Source organism: Lycorma delicatula, chromosome 3 (genome assembly GCF_047948215.1).
Source record: "Lycorma delicatula isolate Av1 chromosome 3, ASM4794821v1, whole genome shotgun sequence".
NCBI lineage: Eukaryota > Metazoa > Arthropoda > Insecta > Hemiptera > Fulgoridae > Lycorma > Lycorma delicatula.
Genome location: NC_134457.1, coordinates 45,451,433 through 45,467,313, shown reverse-complemented (window position 1 = coordinate 45,467,313; position 15,881 = coordinate 45,451,433). Strand labels below are relative to the sequence as shown.

General features: G+C 29.9%; 1 protein-coding gene across 2 annotated transcripts in view; it reads left to right on the top strand.

Annotated features, from left to right (window-relative positions):
• The window catches only part of LOC142321552 (uncharacterized), a 96,921-nt gene that overhangs the window by 67,441 nt on the left and 13,599 nt on the right, over positions 1 to 15,881 (top strand). For both annotated transcript variants that reach the window (XM_075359723.1, XM_075359722.1), the window contains one exon: positions 7,409 to 7,525. In XM_075359723.1, the coding sequence (XP_075215838.1) occupies positions 7,409 to 7,525 (117 nt within the window). The remainder of the gene's footprint in view (positions 1 to 7,408; positions 7,526 to 15,881) is intronic.

The window sequence follows — 15,881 nt, the reverse complement described above, 5'->3', positions numbered from 1 at the left end:
TTTCCTTAACTGCAGTAATAAGCCCTCATTGAGAGCTTTTCAACGACATATCATAAGCAATACTTATTTTCATTGGTTCCAGAGTTATAGAGAAATAAGTTTAATTAATGAAATATTTGGACCTTAAAAGGGGAAGGCACATCGGTCGAATCAGGCTTCATCTTCTTTTTCTTTCTTTTTCTTAATTTAAATATATTGATTTATTAATAATTATTAAAATATATATTAAATTATAATATATTATAATAATTATCAGATTAGTTATTAATGAAATAAAATTTTATGTACTTTTCATTTTAAAAAATTGTGTAAATGTAATTTAATAGACGTACAAGGAAGACATGTGGTGTCCACATCCGATTTTTTTTTTTTTTTTTTGTTAAGGGACTTACATTAAGAAGTGTTATTTTAAATTAATAATAAAACATATTATTTTGAGAAACGTGTCTCTTTTCTTTAATTTAATCTGAGGTAAAAGACTTAGGATAAAACAAATTGAAACAGTATATAATATTCTATCGCTTCGGTTTCTTTTGTTAAAAAGTCATTAATAAAAAAAACAAACTAGTATAATAAGTTGGATTTATTAGTTAATTGTTGTAAACGTCTTAGGAATCGTTTTGTAAAGAAAACGTTCTACACCGATAATCTACATATACTGGGAGTACTTAAAGAGAATATTTAAACTGTTGTTTCCAGAACAATAACACGGTAATTATATGAAAAAGAAATACAGAGCTTCTTTTACAGCATTAACCTTTAAAAAGTTAATTAAACCGCTTATTAAAGTTAAATTTAAGTAATAAAACCTAATTTATATTGTATAAAAGTTTTTTTTTTTTTTTAATTTAAGATTTCTTTAATAGAGAAACCGAAGCGATAATTTATTAGATATTTTCTATCGTGGCTTCGCCCGCTCTAGATAGTTACTTGCGTTTCTCGTCGTGGTTTTTTTTTTATTATGTTTTTTAGTCAAGTATCCTGAGGCGGCTGGTGTAACTAGTTGGACGTATATACAGTAACAACGGCAGTGGGCAATGGCTATGCTCTGTTGGTTGAGCCGCCACACTGTCCATGCTGTCCACGCAAAATCGAAATTCAAAAAACCTAAAAATAACTTTTAGTTATTTATCTGAAGAGTATTTTAAAGACAAAATCTACTGAATATCTCATTTAATATAGTCGGAAATTTGCAATCGTTGTTAAAACCTTTTTAATTTTCTTCACCCCTTTCAAGATCGAATTTCAGAAAATCTAGAAATTGGATTTTAGATATTCACATGAAGATTACACACACCAAAAATCAGAATGATATCTTCGTTTTTCACAGAGAAATTAAAAAATATATACAGTTAATTTCATTGTTATTCCATTGTAACATTTTCAACTCAGAATTTCAAAAACTCTTTTCTTAGTCTACTAAACTACAAATGTGTCTGCCGGTGTATTAGAGTGTTTCTCGGTTCCGTTAGGAGAAAAACAAATTTTAGAATTGATTCCAGTTTTCTCTTGGGTGTCACAAGAGGTATATTTTACGTCAAAAAATTGTATATTTTTAAGTGATAAAGAGTGGTTCATAAGTTAAAAATATGAGTATATCTTTTTAAAAAAACCTATTCTAAAAATAATATTTATATCATTAATTTTTTCATGATGATTTGTTGATTTTTTAATTGTAGGCTACAGTAGACACAGAGTGTACGTAATTCTCTATCGCGTATGATCAAGTCTAGGAACCTATTAATTTTGCCTTTTCCAGTTTTTAAAGAAACATTTTTCTACCTTTAAGAACAGCTTTATTATTCAATTTCTGTTGTAATAGTGTTTATTAACGGGAAAAAAGGTTTTGCAATAGTATGTGAAGATTGTAATATATTTTTTTGAAGTCCCACGATCGCCAAAATATTGGAAGAAACAACATGAAACTTAATGAGTGTCAAGATAGAGATTCATAGTCTAATATATATGTAAACCGTACATTCTACAAAACTGTTTTGTCAAGTTTTAGAGGCTGGAAATAGGTATAAAAAAGGCCGAGAATATACAAAAATCACGTTTCCCGTTTTTTCTTGTTCGAAAATGTAAACGTTCTTAACTAATATAGAAAGGAACAAGCTTTGGTTCGGTATACGAGTATAATGCATTCTTTTATGATGCTTTAATGAGAAATTACTTAATTTAGGTGCATTCTTTAATTTGCAGATTATAAAAAAATGTCATGATAAGAGTTCCAAAATTGTTTTAAGGTTAAATTATGGCTTTATGTATCCCCCCCACCGCTAAAATGATACTCAAAACAGTAAAATGACAAGAAATTTTTTAACGATGGAAGTTCAAATCCCTAGAATATTTTTGAAATGTTTTATATCCTAATTTTTAATCAGACAAAATAAACGTGAAAATTTTACTGAAACCGTTTGAAGGCGTTCAGACATATTCATATACATGTATAGACTCTATTTTGTAATAAATGATTAAAAATATTTTTCCGAGAAGCACATTGTGTGATTGTGATTAGAGGTACTGTTTTATATTAGGAACTTCAATAATCGTATTAGAACTGTAAGTTAATAAAATGATTGTGGTCGTTTGTGTAAGTTGGCGTGTTATAAACTTACCGGTTATAATCTTGTATTACAATCGGACGTTAAATCTTTAGCTATACTGAGTTCATTGACCTCAGCTTTAAGTTAGGTCAGCCTACCATGCATAAAACAGTAACCGGAAGAAAATTCCTAGAAATAAATTGTGGGTTTAATTCAATTTTCTTTATTTCAAGTAATAAAAACAGCAGTTCTCTTTATGACAGGTAAAAGAAACCAAACTGTAATAATAAAAATAATTATTATAATGATTTTATTCGTTTAAAAAAGGTTAATTTTTGTTAGAGTAGGTTAATGACTTTCTAATTTGTACTAACATTGTTTTTCAGTTTAAAAAAACTTTTTTTTAAAATAAATTAACAAAATACTCTTTCGTATGTAACAGTATTTAATCTGAAATAGTTTATTTTTACTTCCCCGTCTATTGTTTTATAAAACATAGAGGACATATTCCTAGTTTTAATAAAATGTCCCTCTCCTGGATTTTTGTAAAATTTTGAGGACCTTAATGCAGAAAACAATTAAAAGTTTCGGTTATAAAATTCTGTGTACTTATTAGTGGAATTATATTAACTTTTTAACAACAAAGATGTAAACTTAAAAATTTCACATTAAAAGTAAAAAATTATATTTGTTTTTTTTTTTTAATTTCGATTTTTACTTTACCGGCTGTGCGATTACATCGTGTAGATATTCAATATAACAGAAAGTATACGTGATGGGGTCAAATTTTGCACGTCAGGGTTTTACCATCTTGAAGTTTTCGCTGTAATCGAAAGGCGGCACAATTTTGGTATTAAATATTTCCTAAAGGATGCATGTTTGTTTGTTGGTCTGTTTTTTGCACGATAATTCCAGACTGGTTGAAACTATTTGGAGACTATTTAGGCGAAATTTGCCATTATGATATCTGAATATGGGACCCTGAAGCAAGTTAATTTTGGTCACAATCGGTCAAGGGAACGGGAGATATGAACATCATGGGTTCCGTATCTCAAAATTTATTGAAAGGGTAGGTCAAATTTCTTGTCATAATTTAATACCCCTTAGGCTAAAATACTTTAGGTCTTATTTGAACCCCATAAAGGGATGGAGATCCCTTTTTACTTCCATGTACAAAGTAAAGGAAGTATTATGATAGCGAAAAATTTCGGTTTTCAGATTTGGACGGAAATATTCATTTTAACCATCCCTGAATCCATTTTGATTAGTTTCGACGTGACTCCTTTTCTTTTTTTTTAACTTTTTTCTTTTTATTTATTTACTTTTTTAATTTAAATATGAATAATTTTATTAATAATTTATTAACCCGTAATTGTAACAAAAAATTTCAATAAATAATTAATCGATAATAACATTAAAAAAAATATGAAAAAAAATTCAAAAGTTAATTTATGTTCTTTTAAAAATGTGTTTGTAATTAAATAAACATTATTACGTATATGTATATGTAATAGATTTGATAAAACATCTGACTATTTAATATTAATTGAAGATTATAATTTAGAATTGTATTATTTTTGGATTTTCTAAATTTTATTTCTGTTTAATTTTAATTAATTATTCTGGAATTTCTGTTTAATTTTATTTACATTAAAGTTAACTGCAGAGTGACTGAAAAATAGACCCTCAGAAGAACATCATGTACACTGAAGCATACATGCCCGATCTTTGATACATTGCAAAAAATTCCTTTTTTCTAACTTTTTTTTAATTTAAATATATTGATTTGTTAATAATTATTAACCTGTGATTGTAAAAATTGTTTACAATACATAATAATTCAATAATAACAATTTAAAAAAATTATTAAAAAAATTAGAAGTTATTAGTGTAATAAACATTTTATGTACTTTTAAAAATGTTTATATGTTACTTAATAGACGTACAAGGAAATCATGTGGTGTCCACAGATTTTTTTCTTTTCTTGTACTTATTGCGTGTTCAGTTCTGTTTGTCGCTTTGGCTTTTATTTCAATCAGGGGTGCAGGATAATTTATTTTTTATCGTTTTAGTTGATATCTCCAAACTTCGGTATTTCTTCAGAGGATGAGATGAATGACAAGTAGCATGTGAAAATGCCATGCCTGATCGGGATTCGAATCCGGGACCTCCGGATGGAAGGCCGAGACGCTACCACTCGCGCTACGGAGACCGGAAATATCTCCAGACTGGATTAACCGATAGCTAACGAAATTTTGCGCTACTAATTCTGAGAAAATGGTCATTTGTACCATTTAAGTTTGGTTACAATACAAAAATACAGTCACCATGCGTCTCACATCTCAAAGAAGAGAATAATTTTTTTTATTAAATTCTTTTCTTAGATACTTGCATACGTTAATGTTGCACTTAATTTTCTAGTCTGACGCGAACGTAGCCCTTGGAGGTTACTCAACTTTTCAGTTTTCCCAGGGAAAGTTATGCAAGTCTTTGCCAGTTTTTATTTTTTTTTTAGAAATCGACTCAAAATTAAAAACAACCTTTAATCCTCAGTTGAAAGTTTGACATTGAGATTTAAAAAAAAAAAATTATAAAAGATATATTAATTTTTATTTAATATTTTAATTAAATCGTTTTTACATCATTTTTTAGTTTATTTTTATTTAAAATATCGATTTACCGTATGAAAACAAAGACATTTGCATGAAATGAAAGGCGAGAAACCTGTTTCGTGATAAAAATTACGAAAGGTGCAATGAGAAAATACGTAAGATTACTTACTGTTATCTAGTTTCAGCATAGAGTCTCAAATATTATAATCCAAACATATTAAAGAATAAGGGATTAAGTATTAATAACGCAAAACTACTTTCTTTGTTGGCCCGATCCCCAAAAAAAGTGTAACAAAAATAAACTATGAAAATATCTTAACGAAAAATAGAAATGAATAAATTTATGAGACACTACTAAGCCACCTAAAGTTTTCAAAGTTGCCTTCTTCAGTGTAGTAGATTTTATAGTCTTCAGTAAATATTTGTCTTATTTAATTTATTTACAAAGTTTACTTAAAAATTAACCAAATTATTTTACTTGCCTTATTAAGATTTCAAACGGTACGTAGTATACTAGGCGTGCAACTTAAAAAGATGGAATTTCTTTTTATTTAGTTAAATAATTTATTTAATTTTCTGAAAATTTGTAAAAAGTTTAAAAAATAAAAAAGTTTAAAAATATTATTTTTAAATTTTATTATCGCCGAGGAATCACCGTAGGAAATTGAACGTATAATAGTGTTTGCATATTGTCAGTAAATCCAAGTCTATACTGTAAATATTTTATTAAAACTACAAAAATTATAGTACGTATTTACCTTTACTGTCATCAGTGCTCCAGTTTCCGTCTTAAGTAGAATTGTAATTATCGTCGTAATCACTTAACCACATATAAGCGGCCTACCTTGTTGTATCGACAGCGTTCGAAAAACAATATTTCTTGAACGATTTTTTTTTCAAATCAATCTGTATTTCTGATTAAGCCGCAAAACTCCACTCATAAATCTGTATCAAGACGGTTCCTTAATTTTACCAGATTTAATCGTCTCGGGTGTCGTGCTAGCCATCCATTTTGTGTAGTGCTTACAAAGTTTGGTTTTAAACGGCCGGTTTATGCAGATATCTAGAGGTTGAAGAGTAAATGTCATTCCACCAGGAATAATATCCTGATCTCACTTTTCTGCGATAAGTCTTTGCTTTACATTATTTCTGTCTTGATACATCAGAAATAGTACTTTCATTCTTGCCGATATTAAATTCATAGGCGATTTCCTGGGCTTTCATCTGATACATTTCTGTGTATGAAAGGGAAAAGCACAAACCGAATCTTGTTGGCTATGAGAAATTCGTTTACTTTCTTTTCGCCCCTCACGAATGCACGACTTCTGTGCTATATCAAATTTTCGAAGTAGTAACACGTAACATTTCTGCAATTGTCTTAACAATGAACATCTTTTTTTCACTCATTCTTTAGCGTTAGTATACATGAAACTTTTACGAACTCAATGTCGTTCTTACAATGAAAACATCATAAAATGGTCAACAATGGTGTCCGTGTGATATTCACGTTATATATAAACTATTTAATATGAAACTGAATAACTTTACCATGTTTTTATAGATGTACGAGAACGTATTATTTTTTGTTCATACAGAGCACTAAATGTACTCTTTATTAATGAAGTTAGGTGTGAGGTTTTATTTTCATATTTTCTTTTCGTCCCATACTAAACTGAAACAAAAATCGTTTGGTTTGAAACAAAAATAGTTTTGTTTTTTTCTTTTTTCAACTTTTGCACATCACAATTGTATCGATTGTACTCTTTATAAGATAATAAGAATTCAACAACGTAATCTGTTTTAATCTGTTTTAATGAAAATTATAGACAGCAAGAAACGTCCCCTCCATTTCAAGCTTATAATATCAAAAATGTATTAATAACGCCTTCAGAGTTTTTTATTTTATTCTATACCGATTTTGTTTGTGCCGCTATTTTTTTATATTATTATCCGTTTTTTTTATTTATTGATTAATTTTCTCTTTTTAATGCTGCTCTGATCAAGTTCTTTATATAGTTTTTTCTTTATCTTAACTGGTAAATGCTTATGCAGCACACCGTAAAACTTAATAGACTTTTTTTAAGTCCAGCAAGAACTAAATTTCATAAATTAGTTCAGTTTTTCTGCATTTCTCTCGGGTATCGTAATGGGTTATGAGTTATCATGGTAGTATTATAGTTAGATTATAAGAAAGTTCTTTTTTATTTGATACAATTAATATGTACAAACTTGTATTTGTTTCTTTTTAAGGCATCATTAGTTCCATGCGATAAATGTGGAAGAAAGTTTCAACCAGACAGATTACCAATACATACGAAAGCATGTCTTGGTAGCAAAAAACACAGCGCTTCTTCTGAAGAACCGAAGGTACATTTTACTTATTTATTATATATATATTTTTCTTATTATTCTTTTTAATTAATTTATTTAGTTTAGTTTAAATAGATTATAAATAAAATATAAATATAAATATTAAATGTGTTTAATTTAGTTTACTTCGTATCAACCTATTCATCATACATATTTAGAGCTGATAAGGATTTTCCATTAGCGAAAACAACTTAAATTTTTTGAAGCCGATTTTGCATCGAAAAGCTTCCTAATTAGCCAGTATAAGAAACATACCTATATTTATAAAATAAAAGTATGGAATTTCGATACGAGCAGTCAAAGACAAAGCTTATTATAAAATAGTCCATACCGCCTGTACTACACCTGAACCCGTCAAAATTGTTTTTTTTTCTATTACTTTATAATTGATAATTATTTACAAAATGAAATTCGCATTTAGTTGATATATTTTTATCTGAATAATTTTTGAAGGTTTTTTTTAGTTATATTTCTTTTTATAATTTTTTTTTTAATAGATTATGCTTTGTCTTTTGTTTTATATAAAGAAAAGTTCAAAATATTTTGATTTTAATTCACAATAAAAATCCATAATTGAAGGGGAAAAAGTCAGAAAAATAATATTTACTCAACAACAAATACTCATTCTTGAGCAGAACTGTGTGTCACTAGGTTGTTAAGTCCATCAGGCAATCAATAAGTTTACAGGGTGAAAGAACTTTATGAATTTTTAAACTTAAAAAAAGAAAAGAAATCCATTCTTTAAATGAAATTATATTTTTACACGAAAAAATGTTATACTTAATAGATTATATCTCTCTTTTTTATGGATCGTTTTAGTGAAACGTATGTCGTTTTACTCGTATATTGAAAGCGTATGGAAATTATTTAATTAAATTACTCTATATATATATATATATATATATATATATATACATATATGTGTGTGTGTGTGTGTGTGTGTGTGTGTGTGTGTGTGTGTGTGTGTGTGTGTGTGTGTGTGTGTGTGCGTGTGTGTGTGTGCGTGTGTGTGTGTGTGTGTGTGTGTGTGTGTGTGTGTGTGTGTGTGTGTGTGTAATTTTGTTTAGCGTACATTAGTTTTTCATTAATAGTAAACGTTTATAGGCGATCTGACTGAAACATCGATTACTTTGAAGAATAGTATAAACATTCCCAGTTATAAAAAGGAGATAGGTGGTGAAGTAAGTCGTGAAGTGGTTTCTTGTTGAATTCTTCAGCTTCACTGAGCCGATATATTGTTGTACATCTGCATATCACACGCTTTACGAGTAATGATAATCAACCCTATAAATATATCTCGGACTGTTCACCACAGAGACTGGCTATAAATTGAACATTATTACTCTAAGAGAAAGTTTCTCAGGCAGGATTTACTTGTATTTCTGATGATTTAAATGAGTCATAACCATGACGAAGTCTGAAACAAATAGTACAAAGCTACTGGGTGGTTTGTAATTATCTAACTTTAAATATGAATATAATCGTTACACGGTGCTTCTCAGGTTGATGTGTGGCTAAAATTCCCATAAACTGTAAAGATGGTATTACTGTTACCCACATAACAAAATTTCTGGGTGTTTTTCTAATTAGGTGGAAGTTCTCTTGGAATGATCGAATTGATTTCGTATGCAATAAAATTAAACAGTAATATTTTTCTTTGAAGCGCCCTAAGAAAGTACTTAAGCTTGTAAGTACATCATCTCTTATTATACTGTATGTATATATAATATTTTTTATCGCGTTAACCAGTTGTAGCGGAAGGGGGAAATTCATGGAAAGTGACCTTATCACCTTCCACGAATCGGTTGCTATGGTTTTGCTATTTTGCTACCATTCTGTTGCTGCTTGTCTTTTATTCTGATCGGTACATAATAATTTATAGATCACGTCAGGACTGGATAGATGATGTACTTACTATACATAATTTAGAAAAAACTGCCCTCACATTTGCCTGGCTAGGTCAAAGGAAATCTTGGTAAAACCTTGATCACAGCAGCATCACAAAATATAAAGTAATAGTTATGAGATAAAAATAGATTTGATCGAAGACACCATATTAATTATTTTAAATATAAACACATGAAAGTAAGTCTTGAAAATAAAACGTATGAGTTGCCCTTTTTTTGTTATCGTTAAAAATGACTAACGGATTCAGCAGAGAATCTGCATAAAATTTTGTCAGAAAATTGGTGACATGCAATAGAGACAATAAGAAAGGCACAAACAGCTTTTGGTGAACAACCGCAAATTAAAGAATTGTATCGTCGTTTTAAAAATGGCCGAACCAAAATTAGAGAGCTTGAAGATGACGTCAGAATTTTATTTGGTTCAGTGCAATCAATTTCAATGGAAGATCTCGGAATGCAAAACAATTAACATTGTTGTTAATGCATAACAATTTATTACATAGCAATAAATTTTTTTCCATAATTTCTTTCTCATGAACAAACTGAATAAAAGTTGAGCAAAACATGCTAAGATGTCTAATAGAGACTTGATTTTATAAAAAAAATAACCGGAGAAGAAGTGTGGGTCTACGGCTATGATCCTGAGACAAAACCACAGTCATTCCACTGGAAAACTCCAAGTTCTCCGTGGTAAAAAAGCCAGGCAGTCACGAAGCAATGAGATAGTCATGCTGATAGTTCTTTTTAGATTATCAAGGCATGGTTCATTACGAGTATGCTTCTCAAGGACAAACTGTTAATAAAGAGCACTACATAACTCTTCTTGGTCTGCTAAGAGATACTGTTCGACACAAAAAACCATTTCAGCATGCTCCTTACTCATCACCTGTGTTTTTTGTCTCTTTCCTAAGCTTAAAGGAAAGTGATTTGACGAGAGAGAAGGGATCAAAAGAAATGCGACAAGAGGATTAACGGTGTTCACTAAAAATGACTTTGAAAAATTGTTCCATTGAACAATACAATTGTTCAATGGAGCAATGCTTATCACTGAGATAAATGTATTGTATCAGAAGGGGCCTACTTTGAAGGAGACAAATTATTGAATAAATAGGTCAAGTATTATTATTTTTATGAGCCTAAGTTGAATACTTTTGATCACACCTCTGTATGTAATTTTGTCATACCTCGGTATGTAGCCTATATGATCAAAATTATCCAAAACCACATTAAAAAAAAAAGAAAAGACCTGTCTAATCATACAGTCAAAGAGTTTAAAATTTAAATAAGTTTTCATTTTTTCTCTTACAGCTTATAACAAAGTTGAAAATTAACAGCTCTCTCGCAACTTCTCTGATAGTTGCAAGAATTTCTTGAAGTCTGTGATTTTTTTCAGTTAAACTTCAAATAAAAATTCGGGAATGAGAGGTCTCGGACCCGTGACATGGAGATCAAAACATAAGAAAAAGTTATTAGGATCACCAAATAATACAGTCGTTATACTCTTGCTCGATATCAGTTTTAACATGAATGCTATGTTCATAATAATTTATTGTTTAAAAATAACAGTTGAAGTTCAGCAGATAAAAATGTCTAAGAGGAAAATGGATCTTCTCCGCACTTTGTCGAAAAATTGTTTAGACATATCAATTTTTGAATAAAACAAAGATTTATCGTGAAATATGTGGGAAATACCACTAAAGCTTCATACTCTACTTGTTTTTTTATTGTGTTTGGAAAGAATATGCTCATTTGTCTCCGAAAAAAGTCAGAATATGCTCACAATCTGGAAGGGAATATCTGAACTCTATCCTCTGCATTGAAGTCGTCTGCTTTGAAATCAGCTTTTTCAGGTCGACTATTTGAAATCCTATATTGTCTTTTTACTAGTTTTTTTAATATTCTTGTCAACAAGATTGAAAGAAAGCCGATAACCCATACACTGAGAAAATTTGTTGAGTGACGTTTACGGAAAACACTAACAAACAAAACTTTATTGTTAATATTAATAAAGTAGGTGAAATATTTTATGATAACACAACAGTCTTTACAAATTTAAAAACTGCTTTAAAATCATTCAATAAATAAAAGGTTCGTCATGCTCTAAATTTTATCGGGTGTATCATAAAGTACGGCGACCATTAAATAACTATTTAGCAGTTAAACATAGAAAAATGAAATTTAGAAAATGCTCCCATCTCAAAACGATCTATTTTTCTCGGTATTTGACCACTAACTTCAAGAAACTAGTACGGGGAGACTCAAGAAATTGTAATGGAAAGGGACTGAATATGGCACATCATTTTTTAAGTGCATTAAAAAACAAAAAAAGAAATGAAGTAAAGAATCTTTGGGTTACTACAACCATAACCAAAATGGCGGCCATTTAATATTTTCTACAGTTAGTTTTTTTAGAAGTGGTCTTCTCTTAAGTAACTGCTTAAACAATGAAACACTAAAAAAATTAAAATTTAGTAAATGTTCCTTCTTCAAAACGAAGGAATGACACCACTACATCGGATGTACTGTAAACCATTTTTAAAAGCTGTTAAAAATATTAAATGGTACTACCATTTTGGTTAGAGTTGATATTTAGTTCGATATTTCTCACTTCAGAATTTTTATTTTCAATATCATTTAAAATGATTTGTCGCAATCGTAGATTCTACCCGTTTAAAGTTTGTATTGCTTTAAGTGGTATGGCTCTTTGGGGGCTTATTTTGTAATAGTCTGCCGAAAAGAATTGATCGTTTTGAAATTTTTCTTTTTTCGTGTTAACTTCTGAAGAAAAGGATTTTGTTAACACTCGGTATATGACAAACGAAAAAGTCAGTTTCAGATGCTTGTTTAAATGTAGTGTTATATTCTATATTCACCGCATAAAAAATTTAAAATAGATTTTGTAACCTTTAATTTTGACTTCAATTTTTTTGGCTGTACAACAATTTTCTCGGCAACTACTCAAGAAATATTTCTGGAATTCACTCCTCCTCCCGATCAAAAATACATAAACCGTCAGTTTGTGTTGTAAGAGTTTCAGTGTAACCGTATTTTATCGTTTGAATATAAACCATGGTGGAATTTTTCGTTATCCGTAATTAAAAAATGAAGCGTTTTCTATTGAATGTTTGTATGATTTTTTCGTTATTTTTATTTACAAAATATATTCTGATATTATTTCCGTTTCTTTGTTGAAAAATTCTGTAATATATGACCCGTATTTCAGTTTTATTCTTGAGTAGAAAATATTATATTATTAATAGAAAGATTAATAATTAACAATATAACTACAATTTCGTTTAAATTTTTATGAGAGATTAAGGGCGAGAGAGAGTGAGAGAAAAGCCTTGACCCTTTCCTCTGTGTACATGATACGATGCGCCTTGTATTTCTTCTTTTTTTGCAACCGATTGAAGTTCCACACGAAACAAGTAGCCTTTGGTTCTCGTGCATTTACTGCCTTGACCCGGGTTTTTACTTAGTTGTGAATGTAATCGTTTCTTTTTTCTTATTTTTTTAAGTTTTTTTTTTTTTTTTTTTTAATAGGGTTTCCATAAAGATATTCTCTATGCAGATATCTTTAATGAATTATTTTTCTCATTACTTTTTTATATTTGTATGCGATGCCGTACTGTAAATAATATATACTTGTAGAAAATTACGGAGTGTTTTAAAACTAGTATTATTACAAAATATCTATTTATTATCATGAATGAAATGCTCTATTTATATTTTAACATACGAATGATACAGAAAAAAGTTAATCTAAAATTGCTTTTTATGTTACTAAAATCATCCCATCTATATAAATAATATACGTAATGAGAAATCCTCTGAATTAAAGATGAACAGTTATAAGTTTGTGTTTATATGTATAATCATTAAAATTAATTTTGGCCGTCAGTAATTAATGAGATAATTTGCTAATTTCAGGACTCTTATAATACCTCTCTGTTTTTATAAAATTTTACGAAGTTTAGTATTGCATCATTTTTTTTATTATTCGATAAATAAATGTTTTATTCTGGTCAATAATACGCTATGTAGATCACTTCAGTATAAGATAATTAATAAAATATAAAAGCATAAATTGTAAAATAAAACAATAGACGTAAAGTCGATATTAATTATTTAAATAAAACACATAAAATAATGTTTAATATTAAACATAAAAAATTACTACAAAATAATTAATAATTCAGAAGTCGCTATTGAAAGAAGCTACAGCTCATATTTATCTACACATGAATTTACGAAAATTTTTAGTACGAAAATTCAGGGAATTTTTAATATATCTCTTAATTAATATTATTTAAAAATTCATGGATGGAAAAATATTGTTTTTATAAAAGAAGCCTTTTTAATTGTATTTTAAATAAATTTGTGAGATTTTTCAAATGATTTGGCAGTTTTTTTAAAAATAGCAACAAAAATATGAGATCATTTCTTGTAAACCAATGTATTGTGCCGAGTTATACAACAGTTCCGTTGTTTAAAGGTGGACAACCTTTATGTAAAAGTGGATATGGTACGATGTTGTAGTTATTTTTTAATACTCACTATTCTTATTAGCAAAGATTGTACATTCATAAATACAAGGATAAGTTAACATTTTTCATTTTGTAAACACCGGCCTTATATTATTCATACTCGTGGAGCGTCACGATGTGATAATAATGATGTGATAATCCATTTTGTTGTATTTTAAAAACTTGTTCTGACACTATGAGAGAGCCAAAGAGATGAAATTATTCTTCTTTGTACGGGAATATACGTAACCGTAGTAATATTTAATAAAGATTACAAGCTTAGCATTTTATTATTATTAAGGTAACTCAGAACAAAAGAGTACGGTTTCATTTTGTTACAAAATAAATCAATTTCATCATCCCATAAGAACATGTCTCTAATAAAATGCGCAGAAATCTCTCATTAGGACTATTGTTGAATATTATTTTTTATTTGAAAATAAACGGTAATATTACAATATGTCTGGATTTAGGTTCATTTTTTTCCTATAATAATTTATTTTTTACTTCAGAAACAGCAGACTGATACCCAGTTATATTTTCATTTTATATATATATATATTGTAACGTATGAAAAAAGTCAACCTTGAACGAGATTTGAACCCAGAATCTTCTGGTTCTCGATTTAGAGGTAGAGAGGGACCACTCTGTCAGGAAGATCGGCAATAATAATAAATATTAATGTAACAGATAGGGGTCTGAAAAGACGCGAAATCATAGTATTCGTTTAATATATCCTCCGTCGATACCAAAAAGAACTGCCGGAAGAATCGCACGTTGTTTAATATCCTGCGGTCATAATGATTGTCTGAGGTATGGCATTCGTTCTCAATCATGGTGCGTAGATGGAACAAATCGCAAATCTTCCCACTGTACACCCGTGGTTTCAAATACTCCCGGAATGAAAAGTCCATTAGATTCAAATCTGTTGACCGTGGACCTCAATCAGCAGGTTCTCTGCGACCGATTCAGTGTTTAGGAAAGATTTCATTTAAAAAAACGGGCCGATGATATACAATCATTCCAGATGCCATACCACACCATTTAAAAAACCGATCAGATCCTTGCTGTATGAAGCGCCCGTACCGATTGGGGTTCTGCTACGAGCAATGACGTAGATTTTGTCTGTTAACTTCACATTTCACGTAAAAATTAGTCTCATCGGAAAACATCATCGGAGAGTCTCATCGGAGAGGATAGGAAATCCGGATTCTCAATTCCTCAATCCTGTCCAAAAACCACTCGCTTATTTCTACACTACGATCCGATTACAGATAGGCGTTGCAGGAGATTGAGATGAAACTGGTGAAATCTTTCCTTCCTCAGGATATCGTGAACGATGGTCCAGGAACGTTCAGTTCCAGGCCGATTCACCGGATCGATTTCTTTGGATTGCGGTAGACCTCAGCAATCACAGCATCAGTTCGTGGCCTTCCCGATCATGGCAAATCGACAACATAACTCGTCCTCTTAAACTTCAAGTAATCTTCCCGCACTACTCTGTAACAACGGTTAGCATTCGGGATGACGTCCATTAAACTCATTAATACATCACGATGTGAATAATCTTCACGGTCACACAAAATGACGATTTCCACACGGTTCTTTTGCAACCTGCAAACCAGAAAAAACAAAACAGAAGTATTACAATTTCGCCTACAGTGCAGGGCTTTTAGGGACACTACATTATAATATATTGGGAGTTACAAAGTGTGGCAACCCTTAAATAATTTTTCAACAGTTAAACATAGAAAAATTTAGCAAATGTGTACCTACTTCGAAACGATCTATTTTTTCGGTATAAGATCACACACCCTAAGCACGTTGAAGGGCAACTCAAAAGTTGCCCTTCGTACTTCAGTAAAACGTGTTACGCTATGTAGAACACAGCCCAATGTGAGGCCATGTGTGACATCTTAT